The sequence below is a fragment of the Bidens hawaiensis genome, unplaced genomic scaffold, assembly GCF_021521415.1.
Source record: "Bidens hawaiensis isolate Kalapana, Puna unplaced genomic scaffold, B.hawaiensis_p1.1 tig00033191_1, whole genome shotgun sequence".
NCBI classification, from domain to species: Eukaryota; Viridiplantae; Streptophyta; class Magnoliopsida; order Asterales; family Asteraceae; genus Bidens; species Bidens hawaiensis.
Window position 1 is genome coordinate 60,870 of NW_027495685.1, and position 13,926 is coordinate 74,795.

The 13,926-nt window shown below is 32.8% G+C and overlaps 1 protein-coding gene across 1 annotated transcript; it reads right to left on the reverse strand.

The window, feature by feature from the left end:
• Positions 1-6,296: 6,296 nt before the first annotated feature.
• Positions 6,297-9,686, reverse strand: LOC143584591 (uncharacterized). Its single transcript, XM_077066611.1, has 6 exons — positions 9,612-9,686; positions 8,854-8,941; positions 8,684-8,748; positions 6,931-6,999; positions 6,793-6,842; positions 6,297-6,700 (listed from the first exon to the last, which is right to left on the reverse strand). Exons 1-6 carry the CDS (start codon positions 9,684-9,686, stop codon positions 6,592-6,594), a joined length of 456 nt encoding a protein of 151 aa, XP_076922726.1. The 3' UTR covers positions 6,297-6,591.
• Between the last annotated feature and the right edge of the window lie 4,240 nt (positions 9,687-13,926).

A 13,926-nucleotide genomic window follows, 5' to 3' on the forward strand; every position in this document is an offset into this window, starting at 1 on the left:
GGAGGCTACTGACCAGAGGAGGTATGGAGTAGAGATGAGAGAGATGTGAGTATGGAGGTAGAGTAGCGGCTGCTTATGTTTAGGAGGAAACTAGGGTTTGATGTTATATGAGATCAAATATTGATTTATGTATAAATAATAAAAAATTATTAAATTTAATATTATGGATATTTCGGATATCCGAACTATCCGAAAAATTCAAAAAATGCTATCCGAATCCGAATTTTCGGATAGTTCGGATACGGATTATCGAATAATTCGGATACGGATACTTTTGAACACCTCTATTCGCAACTAATTCATTAATTCTAATTTGTTTTCTTACTACGGACACTAATTCTCAAATTAGTCTGTTTAGGCCGGCTTAATGATTTTGAAGGCATAAATTAAAATGAGATTTTGTGGTTATTTCATGACATTTGAGAAAAAAAAATGCTTAAAACCTGTCTCAAACTCATAACTAATAACTAAACAACACAGCTTTACCACCTGACCAATATATAAGCTTGAGATAATATGCCCACCGTAATATATCTATATTTAATATTTTCTTTTTGAAGCCCTTAATTTAGTGTGGGCCTAAATCCCTTGTTTGGTTTTGTTGACTCATGGGCCGGCCATGAGTTTGTTAACTAGTAATGAATAATAAGAAAACCAAACAATTAAAATGACATCAGTTATTGTAGACGTGTCTAGCGCGTAACACCCAAAAGCATATGGTTATGTCAATGATGGATCTAGAATAAAATTCCGAAGATCAAAATATTTACCGTACATTTATGTAAAAGAACAATTTACTTTTTTAAAGGTACATGCATGTGAACGAAACAAAAGCTAGAAGCTAAACCATAACATAAAACCCAATTTCGTGCCTTTTGTGTTAGATAGGTTTGTAAATAAACCAAGCGTTCAATGAATAGTTCGTGAACTGTTGGACAGAAAGTTCGTTTACGTTCGTTTGTTTATTAAATGAACAATAATGTGTTCATTTAGGTTCGCTTACATTTGTTTGTTTATGTTGGTTAGTTTTTGTTTTGTGTTTTTATAAATTTTTATTTGTAATAACCATCCTAATATGTTTTTTTAACGTACATGCAAATAAATGAAACAATTTTTTTTACTGTACATGCATGTCAACGAAACAAAAACAACCTTAACATAAAACCCAATTTCGTTCTTTTGTGTTAGATAGGGTTGTGAGATAAACCAAGCATTCAATGAACAGTTTGTGAACTGTTGGGCGGGAAGTTCGTTTACGTTCATTAGTTTATTAAATGAACGAGCGCAAACAAAATTTTTGTTCGTTAGTTAAATGAACGGACATGAATAGAGGCTGCGTTCGTTCATTTGTATTTGTGAACATTGAGTAATGTGTTTATTTATGTTCGTTTTCATTTGTTTGTTTATGTTCGTTAGTTAATGGTTTGTTTTGTATTTTTGTAAATTTTAATTTGTAATAACCATCCTAACATGTTTTTTTTATTGTTTATACTCAGTTCGTTTCATTAAGGGTTTGTTTTATAAAGTCTTTCTTTAATTAGCAACAAATATAACTTGTGTTTCACTGGCATTATCTTAATAAAACCGTCGATTGGAGGATTATTACGTTTATAAATATAATCTTAAGTGCTTAATTGTATATATAATTAAATAGGTGCTTAACTTTATATTTAATTAAGGCGATTATGTCTAACATTTTGGATTAAGAATGTCGCTTTTTAATTGTTTTTTAAACAGTACATGTCCGTTTACATTCATCAACTATTCGTGAACAAGTTCAATGCTTTAACGAACGAATACGAACAATAATTTTCGTTTTCGATTAGCATTCATGAACGGTTTGCACAAACGCCCATGGACCCTAAAATCAAAAGGGAACAAAATACAAAAAAATAGAATATATTTGACTAAGCGAGTGGACCCGGCGAACGGTGGTGGCGATGACGGGATGGCCGACGAACGGGTGAAGGCGGCCGTCGAAAGATGGCTGTGTGGCAAAGGGCAATAGCAGCCGGTGACTCTAATTATGTTCATATTTTGTTCGTATTTTTTTAGACCATCATTTGTCTCATCTAAATGATTAACTGTGTTTGGGTTATTAATTAAATAGGGTTTTTAATTAATATGTGGGCTTTTTAATCAACTTAATATGTGGGCTTTCTAATCATATTAATTTGGGCTTTAAAAAAATTTGAGGGGCATCATAATTTTCGTTCCGAGTATCCTGATAATCAGGATACTCGGAACGAAAATTATGATGCCCCTCAAATTTTTTCCAGTTGCTGTGCAATTTTTTTCCCTCTAGTTTTCATTGTTTTATGCAATTTTTACATAAAACAATGAAAACTAGAGGGAAAAAAATTGCACAGATACATAAAACAATGAAAACTAGAGGGAAAAAAATTGCACAGCAACTGGAAAATTAAAGGGTAGACCGGGCTACTCCTAAAGTCTATACATGTCTATCACTGGGCCAATTCAAAACTTGTTATCCCAACACAGTTAACATCTATAAAAAACTTACTTAACCTTATATATATATCAAGCTAATGCTAGTAGTTGGTCCTCTGGTTTAGTAACATGGGTGTGATAGCTATGGTTTGTGATCATAACTCAAGAAGATTTCTGCATAGTAAAGGGTTTTTCTTTTTATAGTGTTTTTGAGCAAGTCAGACCTGAAATAACAAAATCGGTATGAACAGTTGATATATTATCTAAAAAAGTTTACTCAAATATTAAGATTAATTTTACCACCAGCGGGTCTCTAAAACTGGAGATAACTTTGAGGCCCTTAAGGGTTCTGTACAACTAGGTGGGGCTAGCTGGCGGTAGCTTACTATTGGTTCACCTCGTACGGAATACCTAAACATTCTATGCTTGTTGACCATTAAAAAAAATTTTCAAACATTTTATTATTGGGTCCTACTAGGAGCACCCATGCACCCATCAAACGCCCCCGTATAGGGCTATATGAGGTGTATTGGGTTCCCTATACACCCTGCCTGTATAAAACCCTCTACATGATGTATTAACGGGTGTTTTAGAAAAAGTGAGAGTGTCTCTAGAATTCTACCCCTTATTGAATCACATTTCTTATTCAAGTTTTAAAAAACTGTTTCTTGAAAAACATTTTGTTGGATGAAAGCAAAGATCTAGGTGGCAACAAAACCTTGAAATGGATCTGGTGCTTGCTTTTGTGAAGATGAGTTATTATCTAATAAGACAAAAAAACAATGGAAGAAAGAAGGAGGATGTCGAGGTGCATTGAACCCTGTGCTACATTACATGTCCTCCGCCGTACCCTTTTCTTCTTTTTTTACTTTTCATCTTTTTATTTCACCTCAAACCCTCCTACTTTTGTCACTTTTACACTTTACTCCCTTTCACTAATGTTTCTTTATCTTCTTTAACCTTTACTTTATTCCACCAAAGACTATAATTTCTAATGTTTTACTTTTGGGGTTATATATACTTCACGAAATATAAATGATTAAAAGGAGAGATTTTTCTATAAGAAGTATAAATCATTAATAAGAACAAGACATATTTGTATGTGTTAATGCAAAAACGTTACTATGTATATTATGTTCTTATATTGTAATTAGTAATCAATAGTAGCTTTGAGTGAATACAATGATATGAATTCATGCTTTTTTTTATTATAAAGTTTAATGAGCTTTAGCTCAACTAGCATGGGAGGAAAGTGAAGATTTAAGTTGGAGACGACCACAAGATCTTAAGTTTGAATCCGATTCCAAGCGGGTTTTACCACAACAGGCCTTAGGACATCGGGTTTTCCCCGAAACGGGAGATTATGGGTTTAAGCTACCAAGCGTTTCCTATGATCACGGGCACGTGGGGTCGTGTTTTGTCATTGGGTTACACGGATAATTGAGATTCATTCGTTGGTCGTTAAAAAAATAAATTAATAACCAAAAAATCAATGTTCAAATATTTTGTTTTCCTCAACTAAGGTCACACAAGTAATATGTGATTTGCATTTTTACTAATATTGTAAGTAGATTTTGAGCAGGGAGTCACGCATTGGATGACATAAAATCGTTGGAATATTTTAGATCGAAAACTAGTTGACCTTAAAAATATTAGTTGGTTTGATTGGTGTAATTTAAGATTGTAACATTTTGTGTTTGTTGGTGGGTGTATAGGCTTCTTACTAGTGCTTTTGTAACGAAATTTGTCGTTTTATTTAGTATTTTCAAAATAAATTCAAAGAATGACAATTAGTGTAGCATTAATATATAAACAACTGGATGACAATAACAGAGCTAGTTAAGAATACTTGAGTATAGATATACTTGATACGAAAGGCTTAATTTTAATATTATTAAGTTTAAGGTTGAATATCTCTATGCAGGGGTGTTAACGGTCCGATTTTCATGATTTTCAGGTCAAACCGTAAACCAAACATTTGTAACGGTTTTTAATTTTTGTAAACCAAAACCAAACCGTTGAACTTTTAAACCGAACCAAATTGAAACGTTAGTAATGGTTTGGTTTCACTGTTTGAACTAATTGAAGTTTTATACAAAATATTTAAAATAATTGATAATATTTTATGGTAAAACTCTCAATTTTTACATATTTCCACAAGGTTAAACAACTGATTTTTAGGTTTTCATTTAAAAATTTGAAAGACATCTTAAAATTTGTGAGTTTCAGATTTGGGCTTAGCCCATTGTTTTATATTTATTGTCATTGCTTAGTAATTTATATTATGTGCCCATTTTTTTTTACTTTAATTATTTATAGTAATATATTTGAAGAAACATGATCAAATATATTTTACTCTTAACATGAAAACAGTGAGAACCAACCAATTTGCTGTTATTATTAGTTTATTTTTAAGTGTTTGCTGTTATTTTTTGTTCGTATTTGCTAATTTTCGATTATGAGACATTATAAGTATTTGCTTATTTATATTTTGTTGTTATTATTAGATTTTTTCTTTTGCTGATATAAGTATTTGTTGGTATTTACTGTTATTATTTTGTTCTTGATTTTGATTCTTTTGTTTAATTTTTAGGTTTTTTTCTTTATTATTGTAAATAATTGTTTATGTAGATTGGTATTGTAGTTGGTATTGTTTCTTACGTTCTTACTTTTTTATAAATTTGTATTATTTCCTACGTTCTCATGTTAAGACTAAAATGCACATGAACCTTCCCCTATATTTGTATACTCATATATAATATATAAAATACTTAAATTAAATATAATTAAATCATAAGGTTCGGTCCAGTTTTATATGGTTGGTTTTTGGTATAAACCGTAAACCAAATCGTTCGTTACAGTTTGAAAGTTTTCAAACCAGCCGACCGAAAGTTAAGAAAAAAAACCAACCGTGAAACCAAACCGATGACCGGTTTGGACGGTTTCACGGTTTCGAACAGAACCATGAACACCCCTATCTCAATGTTCTTAACTAATGGTGCTGTGATAGAGTTTGACCTTAATCAACAATTTGATGAATTAATTGATCAAAGGCCAAGAATGGTTTTGAATTATCTATTATCGTTTCCTAGTGTTTTCTAACTTAAAATTTGAAATCAATTGCAATCAAACTTATTTTGGTAGTTTTTAACATTTCAAGTTAGGCAAAAATGAGCCGTTGTTAACTAACACATTTGAATTTGTTAATGAATTTGGGATATTTGAATGAATTTGAGAATAGAAGTTGTGATTTAGGAAGAAAAACCTTTTTAGATAAAGGTAATCACAGAAGGGCACATAATAATATTTAATAGCCATGTCACTTTGTTATTCCAGTAAATTCTGCATAACCGTAGAAATGCGGAGAAAAAAAATTTAGAGAAAAGTCGCATGACTATGTTAGTAAAAATTAAATTTCATATAGATATCTATCTACATGCTTTGTTCTTCAAAATTTTAGTTGGTTTTAATTAGTTAGATAAAGCACTAAAGAAGATTAGAAGGAACAATGAGCCTCGAGATGAACAATATAGCATGATCATTTTGTTGTCATTTTAAAAACAAAATGGGACCATTTTCTTAAACAATAGGGACCATATTAATACTACATTATAAAAGGATTTGCAAAATAGATGCCACATCTATAAGATACCACAAATCTTGCAACAAGGCCTAACACTTTTGTCCCCTTTTCTTAATTTTACATCGGCATTTAATTTAGTACACACAACTATGAGACGGTCGGCTTGTGGGCACAAAGTGTGTACACGGGTAGATCTAGTCTGCAAAGATCAATGTCCCTCTATTTTCAAACTCTCACTTACAACACCAAATTTAGTTGCGTGTTTTGTTTGGCACCATTCTAGTCAGTAACAACGGTCCCCGTCAACCAGCCATGGTCCTGGTCCACCACCCATGGTCACCATCACAAGCCAGTCACCACCCACTGTCCCCGTCACGAGACAGCAACCATCCACTGTCACCATCCACAAGCTCGATAATCAAGAAACTAATGAGGACAATAACATCAAAACAAAGGTTTCATATAAACAAAAGCCCTTGGTTTAATACATTAGCTACTAAAATCCAAAATTGTCACATATATACTATCATTAAACAGAAAAAAAAATGTATTTTTTTTCAAACACTTGTTCTTGTGAGTTCAAGTTGTGCTACTGTCGTGTTGATAGCATCAATCACATTCATCTTCCCGCCAATTGCAGCTTCATCCACAGGCGTCCGTTCATGTCTACACAACAAAACAAATCCAGGCACATGCATTCAGAATATGTTTGAAAAAGAGTAATTGATATTGTAACGACAAGATGAGAAGTAGCGTACCGGTTCAAACTTGATACTTCTGCTCCGGCTAAAATTAAGATCTTAACAACCTAAAGGGGCAAGAGTGTGCAAAAATTGTCAGTTGCTTGAAACTGAATTCTGTTACAGTAAAAAGAAATAAAAGCAAATGGTACTTACTTCAATGTGTCCATTTAGGCAGGCCCAATGAAGAGGTGTGTTGTTCTCGACATTACATGCATTCACATCCTGCATTTGAAAAAGATTATGGACTCCCACAAAAGAATGATCTAAAAAATAGAAATTACTTATCAAAATGAAATGCACAGAGGAATAGATGCAATATATTAACTTTAGTTTATACCGAAAAATACATTCATTTATTTACACAAGAACTAATGTAACAAAAAAATAGTCTCGTGTTTTGGATCACAATTAGTGGCACTAGCATATTCATGACTTTTCTTAATCTCCTAAATTACATCAAGGATAAGATTCTCTTAATTGCATCAGTTTTCCATACTACTTAAGCATTTAAAAAATAAAGTTTGATGTCTCCCTGATATTAATGGTTTTAACTGCATATTCAAGGGATTGATTATTCTTATTATGAAAAAAGAGTTAAATTATAGTTTAGTTTTCTGAGAAAAATCTAAAAAGTTGAAAATTATGTTCCGACTTGAAATTCAAGATTTGACTCATACCTTTCTTTTAGTAGTGAATGAGATGCTTGACAATAACGCTAAATCCAGACATTTATTATAAGGTGTAACACAATGCCTTCTAATCAAGTTATGAGTTATGGCATCCAAATTTCAAAGGACTAGTTTTTGTAAATTCATGATATAGACTTCAAATGATGGTTCAATGAATTTTGTCCAAAACCCGTTATGATTTCACAATACATGTTTGAACAAAATTTCAATGTATTAAAAAATAAAATCTTGTATTTATGTCAAAAGTTACCAAATAATGTTAATTTCATGATAAATATAAGTTAAGATGCAAAAAAGATTTAACACAAGGCTAGAATGGCAAAAAGGACACCAATGTTGGGCTACCGTTTAATGAATTTATATTAATTCTTAATGAAAAATTTCACATCTAGAGCTTTACAAAGAGTTAGATAACCATTATAAGAAAATGCCCCATATGAAGTCTACATAATGTTAAAAACAGTATTGAGTGCCACTTCAAGAAAAAACAGAAGATAGAAAAGGTTAACGGGTCACACAGGTTGAGCATTGACAATTTTGAGCAAATGCTATAATCATGATTTTTACAAGTCATCTATAAACATTAAAAGGTACAATTATGTTTTACGGTGTTGAAACAATATGAATGAATGAACTGAAGTGAATAATGACTAGACTACCTTCACGTAGAGAGGATCAATCAATACATAAAAAAAACATGTTCATAAATATCTTGTTGTGGATCGACTAGGGTTTGTGGATATAGAAAATAGGAAAGAACCAGATAAGATTAATGATTAATAAACTGATTCATTGAGCGTTAACATTCTTTTGTGTTAATTCATGTGCAGAGACAAATGAGATATTATATCTTCACTTATTGAATATAGTCAGTTTGTAACTTTTTACAATCAAAATCATTGGCAATTTATAAGTATTGATATACGACTTGCTACTTTTTATATCCATTATAGCATATATAATGACTTTTTAAACTACTGTATTTCATTTCGTATATTAACTATTGGTAAAAAATAGTTAGCATAAGTATATAATTGTTTATAAATTAATATTTGGGCATACGTAACATCTGCGTCAGTCGAAATAGAGCAATAAAGAAACAAATATCCTAAACATTTAGAGAGAAAAGTGATGGGTGACAATTTATCTAAATATAAATGATAGCAATACAGGAAAAAAGAACAGTCATATTTGCTAATATGGGTTGGTTTCCTTACCGCATTATTGCTGATAAGATAGTTAACTATGTCAACATTTCCATTTGCTGAAGCCATATGAAGTGCTACAAAATAGATAACCAAGAACCAAATTAAGAGGATAAACCATGTCACTGACAAGCAAAAAAAAAATGAACATGAAAAGAACACAAAATGTAAGGCTAGTTTACCTGTTCTCCCTTCGGCATCCTTGGAATTAAGAGAAATCCCAATGGCAACTAAGTTTCTAACATCTTCAATATCATTATATCTAGCAGCCTACTTAACAGAAATTCACTTAGCACTAAACATAATGATAAAAGAAATTAAAAACGAGTAATAAATTCACAAAGCAAAACCTTATCCACATACAGATTCACAGCAAGACTGTCACTAAGTGAACCCTGAACTCGACTAAGTCATTCTGATTAGGGCTGTCCAAACTACTCGACACCCGATCAAAAAATGCTCGTCCAATTTGTAAACGAGCCGAGCACGAGCAAAGATGCGCTTGCTCGCTCGGGTTGAATTAATTTTGTATGCAAATGAGTCAAGCACGCGCAAAGACACGCTCGAATTATTGTTTATGTAAACGAGTCAAGCACGCGCAAAGATACGCTCGTTCGTTTGGCTCGAATTATTGTTTATGTAAACAAGCCGAGAAGGAGCAAAGTGACGGTGGCTCGTTTGGCTCGAAAGATTATTTATTTTACTTATAAATGCATTTACATTGATTTCTGTACTAGAAATTAGTCCGTACTAAAACAATACTAGCCCAGTATCCAATTTTTTAACTTAAAAAAAAAAACCCTAATTCTATGATTCTGTCTGAAGTCGGCGGTGGATCAAATAAATGGTGATGGGTAAGTAAACTGAAAATGAAGTATTTATGTATTAGGAGGTTCAATTGCTGGTGTGAATGCAACGAATGATGAATTGGAGGTGTTACCTCAAGCAAGGCCTCTACGTATTCAGATTCCGGAGAAGAAGTATTAGGGCTCTGCTCGGCGCCCTTACCCACCATTCTTCTTCTTCTTCTTCTTCTTCAGATATGACGAAAGATCACTGAAAATGTTTCAGGACTCGAATCAATTATGGGGGTGTTTCGTCTAGCTTATTTAATTTAATCACGTTTATAGCTTTTTTAGCAATTTTTACAAAATAAGTTTAGTTTGGTGTTTGGTTTACCTTTTTAAGCTTATATTTATATGTTTATTTATATTATATAAGCTAATTTGAAGATGGATTTTTTAGCTTATTTACAAAAGTTTATTTGTGTAAAGGTGTAAGCTACCCATTTACCTTCAAAGGAAATTGTTTAATCTATTTAACTTCATCTCACTCCTATTAATTTTTAACAAATCAATTAGTAATTAATGCATATTGTTCATTTTAACCCTTGAAAAACATAATTCATGGGTCTTTTTAACAAACTTAACACTAGTGGGGAATGGTTTAATGCATATTTAAAGTGTCATGTCATCCTAACCTACGAGACACAAGTGAATATTGATGTGTTGTATAACACACTTATTTTCCGCACCTTTTATCTAAGTTTTTATATTATATTTAATATATTTTAACTTATTTTATCTAGGTTTTACATAGTTTTATTTATCTTGTAGGTTACGGGTTAAAGGAAGAAAAACCGGACTTCATGAGGAGTTTAAAGGCATTGTACGCATACGATTTCAAGACAAAGCTCAAAGCCCGGCCCATTTACATCATGGACAAGTCCAAGCCTACTTTATAATATAATAATAAAAAAACATAGCCCTAAGCCCCCCCCCCCCCCCAAGCAGTCCGATCGGCAGCAGCAATAGGCAAGGAAAAAGGTTTTTTGTGCTAGGGTTTTGGACATTGTGGAGGCTAAGGAAGAAGAAGAAGGAGTCAAGAACAAGCCTCGGGAAGGTTTCTTATCAGTTTTGCCCAGCCAAGAGCAGCCTCAAACCGTCCCATATCCTTTTTTGTTAAACATTGTTCATCAATTTAAGTTTTCTTGTTCAATTGCTAAGTAGTTTTACAATTACTTTGAAGATTGACTTGTTTATGATTATTGTTGATCATTGAATGATTGAATTGATGATTGAGATAAATTATGTGATGTTTTTATTAAGTATTAGCTGCTGTCCAAAAATGATGATAAGCTAAACTTGTCGGTTCTACCTAGGAATGATGATTATTGTTAGTATTTGATGAGTTTTTGGATTGTTTGATTGATAGACTTGAATTGTTGTTGTAAAGTTTGATTTAGACATGAAATAGGTTGTGTTTGATGGCTGGAAATTATATAAATTTATTGCTTAAACACCTTGCGTTGGTTAATTAGTTTCGTGTTGATTGATCGGTGCTTGTTTGATTCTAGACTTTGTGTTTAGGGTTTGTTTGCGGTAGGTACAACCGTAGTGTGTTTGTTGCATGATTTATTGGTTAAAGTACAGCGGTTAGACGCCTTCTTAGAGACCGAGAGGTGATAAGAAGTTAGGGGGTTGTCTCATTGCCTTTGCATGCTAGAATTAGAATTGCGCGAGAGCGAGTTTGTTTCTTGTCCGGTTTAGGTGTTTTGAGCGACTAGTTGATCTATTTGGTTTAAATTAAATTGTTCCTCTATCCTTGGTTGTGTAGTATTCATTACCATTAGGGTCGAGTGTTGGTGAGACCAAGAGGTGAGTCAACATTAGAACACGTTAAAAATTGTTTTCCGGTTTGGTTGTTTTAGCCGTTTAAGAGTGGTTAGGGTTTGTTAAGTGAGACCGAGAGGTGATCCATTGAGCCCGAGCTATCGTTAGTTGTGTCATTTTTGTCATAACCAATTTTTTCTAAGTAGCTAAGAAAATAAGAATTAATCATCAGAATTCTATAAGTTTCTAAGTGTAAAAGAGTATTTTTGTCATAACCAATTTTTTAAAGTAGCTTAGTTAAAACCGAATAAAGGGTTTTGAACAATATGAAAAAAAAAATAGATTTCAGGTTATAATCTCTAGCAAGAGCAGTTTAGGAACAATGTGTTTTTACTACAAAATATTGTTAATCGATTCAAAATTTGAAGGTTAAAAGCATTTTTATCTAAAAGAGTTAACGGGTCAAAGTATGTTTCAACTTTCAGATCATGACTTTGGTCACAAATCTTTAGGGTCATGACTTTGGTGACAGATCAAAAGACTGATTTTGGAAATTTAAAATCTGGTTTCGGATTAGATTCAAAGTCAATATTTTTTGTCATATATTTTTTATTTAATAGAGGTCAAATTTCTAAAAATAACATTTTACGCATCTTGATTTCTTTTAAACTACTAACGGGTCAAAGAAGAATCCAATCATGAAGAAGTTTGAAGAGATACATGTTAGTCTATTTAAATTATATGCTAGCCCATAATAATATCTCATTGTATGCATAATTTGTCTGAGTTGTTAAAATTTGTGACATAACATGGTGATATAGGCCACAAGAAAAAAAAATTAATAATGTCATCTATTTACAGAAGTTTGAAATGATTTATGGTTCAAATGTAATTTGAGGATAAGCATGTTTATTAAACATTTCATATATGTTGAGTTTTTTATTACTTACATAATTTAAATTGTTAAACCCGTGTAATACATGGGTAGCTAAGTTAGTTTTTCATATAAACTTTTAATTAAATTATATGATAGGACACGAATTATAATAAACACAGTTTAATAATCAGAGTTGCTTAAAACTTTCACGAAATAACATTTAATAATATCAGCTTGCAATTTAAACCAAAACAAGAAACTTGTTTCAAAATTTCAAAAATGTGATATAAAAATTATTCTTCTTCAATGCCAGCCAGTCAATCTTAGCCATGTCTACTCTCCTCAAGCCAACTGTCTAAGTTTGTTTACCTGCATGCATACTAAAAGTCAGCTACGTTGAATGAGTTCTATTTTAAAAAGTCATAGGTTATACATACACATTCATATCCGAATACACCATTATATACAAACCTACACATATATTGTTTTTTACTTTTTTACATTCTACATTCTTCATTTTTCACAAGTATAATAAGGGCTTGCCCCCTAATTCTTCACAAGTATTTATTCCCATGTATTTGCAGAGCTTACCTATATTCTTAGCAAGTATTTGCAGGGTTTACCCCTATAGAGGTAGGGTAAGAAATGGGTAGGCTCTGTGGGTCACTCATGACACCCGCGGAAGCCATCTGCCAGGAAACTAAAGTCCAGATATTCCTCAAAACAACGACGGAAGCAACCCGCATGCCAAAGAATATGTAAATCGCGGAAGATATCCGCAGCGCAGGTACGCCACAAAGAAGAATAACTTCACACTTTGGAGAGAGAAACAGTTATAAAGAATGTCCTTCTTGAATATTGTCAAAATATTCCCTGATAGTGACATTAACCCTCTTCACGGAGAACACGAGCTGACGCGGCCAATTAGAGAAGGACAGCTGGACACTTGGTAACAACCATGCACATGGCCAGCTGTTGCTTCCTATCAAAACATGATGCATGCCCATTTAGGTAGAAGGGAGAGTCTTTTAGATAGTGACAACTCCACCAATCACATTCCCTCACCCTCGGCTATAAATATCTTCATCATCATCATCATCATAAGGAATTCATTCACAATCACCACATTACATTCATCACTTTGTACTTCTACTCTCTTAAGAACAGTACTTATTCTCACGCGGGAGGGTGGTTACGGGAAGACCCCCCCCCCCCTATTTTGTTCATCCCGTAAAGAGACTCACAGTGTTCTGTTTTGTAGGCATAAATCCGGATTTGACTTGATTATTGATTTTGTTTAAACTCGATTCACTTTCTAAACCCTACCTAGTGGAAATATAGATCCAACCATATTACGGTTTAGATATGTGTTTCTTCATTGGCATCATCCGTGTTTTTTACTAGAATTGCATTTTCTTTGTATGTTATGGTTGAATACGAGTCAGATTCAAAAGAATCCAGTGGATACGCTGGTAGTGGTTAAACGAATTGCTACTGCTGGGGGTCCGAGTCCTGTAGATGAAGGACGAGTAACGGTTGAAACTCATCAACGTCAGCAAACTCCAGATCTGGAGATTCTCGTCGTAATAAACGAGATTTTGTTCGCTTACGCAAGAATAGATCCGGAAAACAAACGATGACTCTAGAAAGAGAAATAGCGAATTTAAGAAGAATATGAGCGTATGCTACAAGAGGAAAGAATACAAGAAAGAACGTTGACTTACGAGGACTCATTATCCTCATCCCCGTCTCTTCCACCTGTAGTA